Genomic DNA, 9612 nt, shown 5'->3' on the forward strand with positions numbered 1-9612 from the left:
CCCCACAGCTGAGCTCAGTCTTCCCAAAGTCCCTGGTCACAATAGAGGGGTCCTGGAGGTCCCTATGGCTTCTGGCCAAGCGTGGACCCCGCCGTGGCGATGATGGAGGAGCTGGCCAGGCTGCTGCCCAGCGTGAGGAGCGTGGTGCCAGCCCCTCCTGGCATCACACCCTGGGGCAGCAAGTGCCTGTTGGCCAGAGCCTCTCTGGTGTGGATGATGGTGCTCCCGTCATCCACCACGGAGGGAACCCTCCCCAGGGTCTCCACTGCTCCCAGAGCATGGCCAAGGGCTGCAGTGCTCTTGGTCAGGCTGACCTTCTCCCCAATGTGTCCCAGGGGTCCATCACCCTTCACCGCAGCCAGCGTTGAGGTCAGGATGACAGTCTTGGAAGTGGTTTGTAGGACAGGTCCCACCTTTGTGTGTACCAGGCTGCTGGGAGGGCTGGGGACGCTGGCCAGGGGTGAGGTGGCAAAGGTGACGGCACCAGTAGGAGAGCTGACAGATGAGGAGGAGGAGGGAGGCTGGATGCCCGACAATTTGAGGGGGACAGAGGTGGCCTCACCCATCACAGATTTGGTGAGCGCAGACAGCTTGGCGTCCGACATGACGTAGAGCGTCTTCATGGGGCTGGTGGTGGTCACTGTGGAGAAGGGGAGAGCGTGGTCAGCAGCCGTGGGGACGTGGTGCCCACCCTGGGCTGCAGCCCCTGGCCACAGCAGCGGAGTCACAGGCTTTCAGACTGAACAGAAAGACCTGGCCTTGTCTGGTCTGCAGAGCGAGACCCCAAAACAAACCCCTGCATTGTCACAGCCCGAGCAAGGCAACCCCAACAGCCAAACTTGGGCACCATCAACCCTGCTCCTCTCCGAGGCTGCTCAGATCCCCAAGAAAGCCTCTCTCTTCCTTCAGTGTCTGATCTTCTCCCCTAAAAAGTCCCCTCATGTTGGGACAGGACATCATAGTTCTTCCTTAGCCAAGCAGGCTCCACCTCGCCCCATCCTACCTGCCAAGCTGCCACGGACCACACCGAGCTCACACTGCTCTCAGCAGCCTGGCTCAAGGCAAGTTCTTGCTCATGTCTGGCATCTCCAGCTCTGTCCCACCAGCAGCACTGGAGATGCTCAGACCCTCATCACATTCCACCGCAGGAGGTGGCTGAAAGACTTCAGGGTTTGTGAAACGAAGCCCTCTGTGCTCTACGGCAACAGCAGAGGTTGCATTGTGGTGGTTACCCTGTTCGAGGTGGCTCCTCAAGCTGCATCTACAGCAGCCACAGCTCAGGGAGCAAGAGAGGTGACAGAGGTGTCACTGAAACCTAATGACGGGGTTTAGATGCGCTCAAGAGATGAGAAAAACCCTGAAGACCCGCTGCTGGTTAAAGAAAACCTCAACCTGGAGCAGCCCATGGTTTGCCCAAGGCTGTGACTTGCTCCGTTGGGAAGTGGCACATCCACAGCCACGCTGGGTCACCCGGCACACGGCACTGTATCCCTCTGCTCCAGTGGCATCAAAGATGCACCGTGGTGTCCCTCCCGCCCGTCCGTGGTGACAGCGTGCCACCAACGCCACCAACGCCACGTGGAACTCTGAAATGAAGTGCCTGGAGCAGGCAGGGCACAGAGTGAAGGCTGACGAGTGACCATCTAACCAGGATGGGACCTCCAGCCCCACCATCCTGGGAGGATCCAGGGAGGCTGGAAGGGCAGGAGAACAGTGGGAACAGGCAGCTCCACGCAGGCTGGGGAAGCGGCACGGACACGTGATGATGCTGTTAAGACACTGGCAACAACTGCTCCACGAAACCAAGAGTCTGGAAAATTTTCTACCCTAACACCCCAGTCCACCCTGCTGCTCCCTCCAGCAGCTTCCCTACAAACTAGTCATCATCACTGGATGCAAAGCCAACACCTGAAACTCCAGCGAAAGCGGGTCAAGTTCTGCACGGATCTAACTTCATCCACTGGCTATAACAAAATAATAAAAGGAACAAGAAAAAAAACCAAAACAAACCCAAACACCACACAGAAGACTTAAGTCAAGTGCTTCTGCACCTCCCTGGTGAGTCCTGGGGGAGAAGAGCAGAGTTTGAGGGTCCACAGAGGTTGGTGAGCTGCGTTTAATGCCTGCAGGGAAAGCCGACTCGCGTGGTAAAATGGTGCTGAGCTGCCTCGCTTGCCCTTTGGCACTGAACTTCATCCGAGTGACTACCTGCTCACCTGGCCACTGGCCTGGAAATCAGCTGGAACAAGGGAAATGAAAACACTGGCTGGGCTGGCAGCGGGCTCTTTGCTTCCAAAGCCTTTGAGGAGGCAACGGATGGCATCATGGCTTTGTGTCCATTTCGTTATTTTTAAGTCTGAGGCTACTGGCTGGGCAGTGGCTCTGCAGTATTTATTCAGCTGTAACTGGATGGGTCAGCTCTCCCCAGGCAAGGTAAATAAACGTGGGCAGGGGGAGAGCGCTCAGGGCCTGAGTGTGTGATGGGGGCCCTAAACACCAACTGCAGATAGTCCCTTCTGCGTTCAGGCTCAAGGTGAACACCCCCTGCTCTTCATCAACTGCTCAAAAATGGCTGAGCTGAGCAAAGAAATCACAGGGGAACAACAACAACCACTAAAAAAAAAAAGTGACAGGCTTAAAAATAAGCAGCATTCAGTCAGTTAATTCCCTGGAGTGACTCTGCAAACGTCACCCGGCGACATGGCTCCAACCCGGTCTCCGCTCCGGTCCCCAGGCCGGCTGCCCGCGCCCCACGACTGCCATGTGCCTCACCTACGGGTGCTGCGGAGGTCAGGAGTGCTGCAGGGTCAGCAGGAGCCATCTCTGCGCCAGCCTGGGCTTTGCTGAAATCCATCTGAGACAGCAGCTTACCAGGAGAGGCGGCGCTGGCAGCTGGGGCGGCCAGGTTCCCAACAGCACCTTCTGGAGCCTGGAAGGGTTAAAGTAACGGAGAGCTACTGGAAGTGCCCAGGAGACACCAATCTGTGGGGGGACAGACCATGTGCAGGGGGCTGCAAACGTTCCTCGGGACCTGTGTGAGCCCTCAGCTAAACAAAAATCAGAGCACAGCCTCTCCTTGCCTCTTCTAGCCCTGCCCTCACTCTGACCAGTCATTACCAAGCTCATGGAAAAATGAGTATGGGGAGAAAATCCACAGAGATCTGAATTTTAAAAGCATGATGGTGTCATTCACAGCACCCACATCACCGTCAGTGCTTGGGCTGAGACCGGCACAAACTCATTGCCTTTTTCTGGAGTGGAATGGGATGGCTCTATCCCCATCTCTGCCTGCCAGGGACATCAGTCCTGCTCTCATTTCCTCTGCAGCTATAAGAGTAAAACAACAGCCAGGAGCTCAACAACGATCCCCACATCGTGCAGATCCGCTTGCAAGAGTGACACGTTATCACCAGCAGCACCAGTGAAAGCCCCGCAAAAACCAGAACAGCACACGGCATCCTCTGCATCAGAAGAGCTTCACTCTTGCTTGACAAAGACATACAAGCCCCTCTGACATGAACCAGCTGGTTGCACAGCACCAGTGTCCACCAGATGTCCAGTACTGGGACAACTGGGGAGTTTTGGATTTGAGTCCTAAGGCAGATGGCAGCACATCCTGAAGAGGACTGAGAAGCTTCAGTAAAATACCTGGAAATTCCCTGATTCCAGGGGTTCTTCAAATGCCTCTGGGTCCACTTCACTTGCCTGAACTCTCTCCAGGTCCATCTGCAGTCTGATACTGCAGAGAGCTGACTGCACGCGCTCCTGTGATCTCCCTGGGAGCCCTCACAACTCCAAATTGACATAATTCAAGCTCCAAAGCAGCTTTTCCAGCTATAAAAACAGACACTCACCTCTTAGGTCAGACTTCTCTGAGCCAACTCGCTCGCTTTCCTCCACCACTAACAAGCACCACTTGAGTTTAAGCCTGAGCTCTCCCTACGTGATGCTCACACAGGTCACAACCTCCTTTTCCATGCCCTGTGCAGCAATTTAACTGTGCTCCATTACCTGTAGTTAATATTTCTGCCCCTGGGAGTGGAAAGAGTCAAACTTCAGGAGGAGAAAGGTGTTTCCTGGCTGATCACAGCACACCCACCACCAGCAGCCAGCTCTGGGCAGTGGCAAGGGCTGGAGTCAGAGCTCTCCTCGTGCCATCTGAGGGAGACCCTCACCCAAAGCTCAAACCATGACATCTCTGGTCATCACTGTGTTAATCTTTGGGCCACTAAGCAGAAAACAAGAGTATGATCCAACATTAAAAAAAAAAAGGACTTTTCATAAGGCCAGTTAATGACAAAACAAGGGGAAATGGGTTTAAACTGAAAGAGGGGAGGTTTAGATGAGATATTAGGAAGAAGTTCTTCACTGTGAGGGTGGTCAGACACTGGAACAGGTTGCCCAAGGAAGTTGTGGCTGCTCCTCCCTGGAAGTGTTCTCGGCCAGGTTGGATGAGGCTTTGAGCAACCTGGTCTAGTGGAAGGTGTCCCTGCTGATGGCAGGGGGATTGGAACTAGATGATCTTTAAGGTCCCTTCCAACCCAAACCATTCTATGATTCTATGATTAGCATCACTCAATGCTTTATGGAGCTACTATCAGGATATAACCACACTGCAAGGGGGAACCTGGACAAAAACCAAACGTTCAAACCACCCTGGAGAGGTTTCTTGAAAAGAGAAACTCAACTTTGCTTGTATTTTCACTTTAAAGCCACCCAAACACTTCTGCTTCTTTTTACTCCGCTCCTCACAGCAAGTGAGTACTCACTGGCACCAAACTCCCCAGGGAGATTCCTCAATCTTCCACCTCCCATTTCATGCCCACGGGAGAAGGAAAAAGAGTTACCCACTCAAACTGCATCTCAGCTGCTACAGGCATCACCCCCCCCCAAAAAATAATCCCAGCACAGAGCTGATGCGTGGGCTCCACACTTCCTGCACAGGCACAGCCGAGCCGTCAGCTGGAATTTCAAAGGGAACTCAACCAACAACAGCTTTTTGGCTACTGCTGAAAACACAAGAGTTTGAAAACCCTCAGCATTATCCCCCAAAGCCTCTGGTAAATTTGCTCTTTTACAGGAAGCTCCGCTGGATTACGTAATCCCTTATGTGCTAAAGGTACACGCGAGCTGATGTCAGGGGCTATAATTAGTTACCAAAACACACAGCTCAGTCCGTTTCCTGTAAAAACCAGCTTTCAGTTTGCTTTTGAAGCAACTCTCGCAGCCAGCCACACGATTAAGGTCTACCTTGAACACACAAGCTCAGCATTGTAGTTAAAAGTCACAGTGGACGATGCAATATTCCAGTTCCATTAACCCCTACACCAACCCGTTAACCCTGGAGTTCAGCTGGACCAAGTTTTATTAGTGTGGAGTTACTGTTCTGCTGGATTTAGGGTCTCTCCAAGGTAACAAATGACGTAAAGGAAAGCACACCAGTTCTGGTGGTTCCTGAAACAGCCGCTGAAGAGCATAAAAACGGCCTCTGAGGAGTTTCAGACCTAGGAAAGCGACTCAACCGCTGCTTAGGTGGGATCTCCACTGTCACTAGCTCTGTGTTTCCAAGCTCCAGCTCTAAGCTCAGCTCTGCCAACACTCACAGGCTCTGTCATGACTGAAAGAAACACAGAAAAGTCAAGGGAGGAAGGACTTGGATGGTCCCAAATCTGAGCTTTTACCAGCAGTAAACCAGGACTCTGCGCGGAAACTACCGGCAACGGCGGATGCAATGCCAGCGCTAAAGCAGCGCAGGACAAATTAAGGATTTAATAAATTAAGGATTTAATAAATTAAGGATTTATGGCTGCTGCTGTTAATAGTTACCCAACATCTACCCAAAGGCTTCACCCTTAGGATAACACCTCTCTAAATATATCTCAGGGCTTCAAGCAACCCCTGCAGATAGCAGCAAGGAGTAGAAACACGCCCCCCGCCTCCGCGATGCTGCCCACAACTCGAGCCAGCCCAGCAACAGGGAGCAGAACTACAGAGCTTCAGCTCCAGAACCAAGATTGCTCCGAGTCTCCTACACCACCTCGCCTGTCTGGGACCTGTGCTAGTGCTAGCAAAAGTAGGAAAATCACATGAAAGGAGGAAAAACAAAACAAAACAAAACAAAGTAAAACAATGCTGTTAACGTGGAGTGATCTTGGCACCCTCAACCTTCAGTGCCAGTTGGTTCATTCCTGTTGGAACTGGAGTTTGATCCCCACTGGATGCTCCACACTCGTCCAACTGCCCAAGCTGCAGCATTTACCACTCTGGGAGGTTGTTAACTTGTTTTTTGATCTACTTTCTCCCTGCAAATGCCTGCTGTGCTCACTACAGCCAGTGTCTGCTGGCCAGTCAGTTATACCCCTCAGCATACACTCAGCAGCCCTTCTCCTGCCATCCCTCCTTCCATCCCGGCAGGCAGATCACAGGCCTGAGCTGCCTGTTTTCTCCTACATCCAGGAAAACATCCCCAGGAGAGACCCGAGTGTTGTACAGTGCTGGAGCTGGGACCATGGAGAAGCCATCTGAGCTTGGGTCAACCTTACTGGTGGCTCATCACAGCCACCACTGACCAACTGTTCTGTGCAGGGAGTGAGAACGAACCTTTCCACCCTCACATTTATGGATCCAGCTCAAAACTGACAGTGTTTTAGGACAGAACAAGGATGCACCTGCAGTAAATTCAGCCCTGCCTCCAGGACCTGGGGTTGAGAGGTCCGTATCACAGTACCCAAGACTACCACGTGAACAAGAACAACAAAAAACCCTTTATGATTTGGTATCTTATGTTTTCAACTCAACCACACCAAGGCTTAACCTAGGAAGTAGGAATGCAGCCAGGATACTTGAGACAGTACCTGGTACGTGGTGAGAATCCAAATAGTAAAAGCTTTTCCTCCTGTCAGTGACCTACCTCCAAAGGGAGATGTGTATCAAACCTTGGAGCACGCGCTCAGCATGTCATAAATTGGTTTCAAGAGCATGGCAGTGAGAAAGAGCAGGAGCTGGGGACCTGCAGGAGGAAATACGACAGTATCCCCAACACCAGGGCATCATTTTCAGGAAGAACACGGCTCCAGACAGCACAGCCAACCCACTCTCCTGCCTGAATCAGCAGGGGACAGACACTCTACAAGCAGCTTTCCTCCTCCCACCAAAACCTGCTCCTTCCAAGGCAGCCTGGAGCCTCAGTAACAATTTCCAGCTGATGTCCCACAGCTTTCAAAGTCCAGCTGGAGATTTCCTCAGTGTTTGATATCGAGTACAATCCACCCTGCTGCTAACAGACGCGAAGATGAACTGGATCCTCTTAACCACCACCCCACGACGCCTCTTTCTGCGTGACCTCAGCAAAGCCATAAAACCCATCACACCCAAGAGAGATGCGACCAAGAACACTTTCCCCAGGACAGCAATACCTGCCTTTGGCCACGATGGTCAGAAAAAGCTGAGAGCAGCAGCAGCAGAGGACACTTTCTCTACAGAGAAGATGTCAAAAATTACCTGAGGTGCCTGCGTCTGCATCGGCTGTTCCTCCAGCTGGGGCTGGACAGTCCCCATCGCAGCCTGGCTAAGCGTGGTGACGCGGCTGGGCTGCCCACGCAGAGTCACAGTAATGGTTGTTGGAGCCTTCAAGCCTAAAAAACACACGAGTGACAACATCCCTGAGCCACGGGGATTGCAGAGGCCACGTTCACCAACCAGGGGCTGCAGGAGAAGCCTCTTCTCTATAGAGGCAGCTGCTCAGAAATTGCCAGCACACGCAGCTGACCACGGCTCAAAGGGAAACTAAGCTTTGGGAACACTGGTGTCATGGTGATGGGGTTCTCCAGGAGCTTGCATCACATGCCTGTCCCCCTTCTCCCTCACCTGCTGCCTGGTTGGAGATCTGAGCCAAGCCAGGGAGACTGCTGGCCAGCTTCGCCAGCCCCCCGTTTGTCAGCAACTGGTGAATGGCCGTGGGCTTCCCGCTCGCCGAGGCTCCCAGAGACAAAGAGGTGGCAACCGGGATGGTGCGGACAATTGTGCCAGTGCCCGTGGTGATGGCACTCAGGTTCTGGATAGGTGCAGGTGTCTTCACAGCTGAGGTCTGGAAGGAGAAGCAGAAACACTGAGTACCTGGAAGGAAAGGGAATGCTGGGATGGCACAGCCTCTCGATGCTGGGATGGCACAGCCTCTCCCTCTCATGGAAGCTTCAGAGGTCAGAGTTTCCACACTTTGTTCTGGTGGCCACAAGCAGGTCTAAAGCAAGTAAACTTGTCCCTTCCAGTCTGCACATACTCATGTCAACTTGAAAGCGGGCCTGGGGGAAACTGTGGCTCTACTTCTCATGAAGCCATCTGTTCTGAATGAGGTCATCCCAAACTGAAGGGATGGGGAGCATTGCCTGAGAGGTCACAGGCAGGCACTGTCCCAGAAGAACAAAGAGAAAGGTTGCTGATTCCCCCTAATCCATTCTCCAACTCCTCCTCAGTGGTCACCTAGAAACAACTTCCCACAGCCCAGCTTCCCAGACCTCATGCCACTTACAGGAACCCTTAGCCAAGGCTTGGATGCATCATTTCTGCTGCAGTTCACACCTAACATCCCTCATCTCTTCCAGTCCTGGAGCAAACATGTCCTATAGAGGTTCCCTACGACTCCTACTGCTTTATCCGCCACACAGCTTCCCTCCAGAGAGGGATCTCTGATGTTTGGAGGCTTCATACCTGCACAGGTGGCCCAGCAGCAGCCATGCTGGCAGGAAGGGCTGATGACTTGGTCCCGATGTCCTGCAGGCTGAAGCTCAGCCCTTGCAGCAGGCTACTGGCAGATGCTGCTCCTAGACAACAAAAAAAAGGAAAAAATAAAGAAATCTGACTTGGAGAAGTCACCACCCTGAAATTTCAGGTCTGTCACATGGCAGGTGTCTGCAGATCTGTTTTTTAAAGAGCAGTGTCCCAAGCAGCGTGCCTCCAGGGCAGCTCCACACCCAGTCCAACACATTTCATTGCTGCAGCTACAAACAAGGTCAGCTGTGAAACCCAGGAAGCAAGAGGAGGTCGGTTTTGGTATCTCAAGACATCATTACACATAAATGACACAATTAATAGGTCACCTACTGCACCTTCTGCCTCGCTTTATACGTCCCCACTGGATCTCTGTGGGCTCTGCAAGAGCAAAACTCTACAAACGCTGCCTCAGCCCAACCCAAAGCAACCAGGGAATACAAGAAAGAGGATCCACCAACTGATTTGGAACCTGGTTTACCTTTTACATTCACAAGAGAGACATGGAGAGAGGCAGGTACCTTGGAGGGTACTGGCTGGCTGGGCCTGCAGGCAGTGGGCACTGCGGGCCACCAGCCTGCTCTGCAGGGCATGGAAAGCGCTGGGCGTGGTGCTGCTGGGGATGATGGCAGACGGAGCAGGGCTTGGGGAGGAGGTTTCTGCTGCTGAGCTCAGCCTACAAAGCAGAAAAGAAAGACTCCAGTTAACTCCAGACACTGTTGGCTCATTGAACATGAGACAGCAGTGTGTCCTGGCAGCCAAGAGGGACACCCATGTCCTGGGGGCACCCAGCACTGCACTGCGAGCCGGGCCAGGGAGGGGATGGTCCCGCTCTGCTCTGCACTG

At 52.9% G+C, this 9612-nt stretch overlaps 1 protein-coding gene across 1 annotated transcript; it reads right to left on the reverse strand.

Annotated features, from left to right (window-relative positions):
- Nucleotides 1–62: 62 nt before the first annotated feature.
- Nucleotides 63–9442, reverse strand: LOC114819087 (nuclear pore glycoprotein p62; the record flags this gene model as incomplete). Its single annotated transcript, XM_029087565.1, has 6 exons — nt 63–640; nt 2773–2929; nt 7501–7634; nt 7867–8086; nt 8707–8819; nt 9288–9442. Coding segments are annotated over 6 exons (1357 nt in total), but the record flags the coding sequence as incomplete, so codon positions are not given.
- Between the last annotated feature and the right edge of the window lie 170 nt (nt 9443–9612).

This window comes from Antrostomus carolinensis, unplaced genomic scaffold, assembly GCF_000700745.2.
Source record: "Antrostomus carolinensis isolate BGI_N321 unplaced genomic scaffold, ASM70074v2 scaffold33221, whole genome shotgun sequence".
NCBI lineage: Eukaryota > Metazoa > Chordata > Aves > Caprimulgiformes > Caprimulgidae > Antrostomus > Antrostomus carolinensis.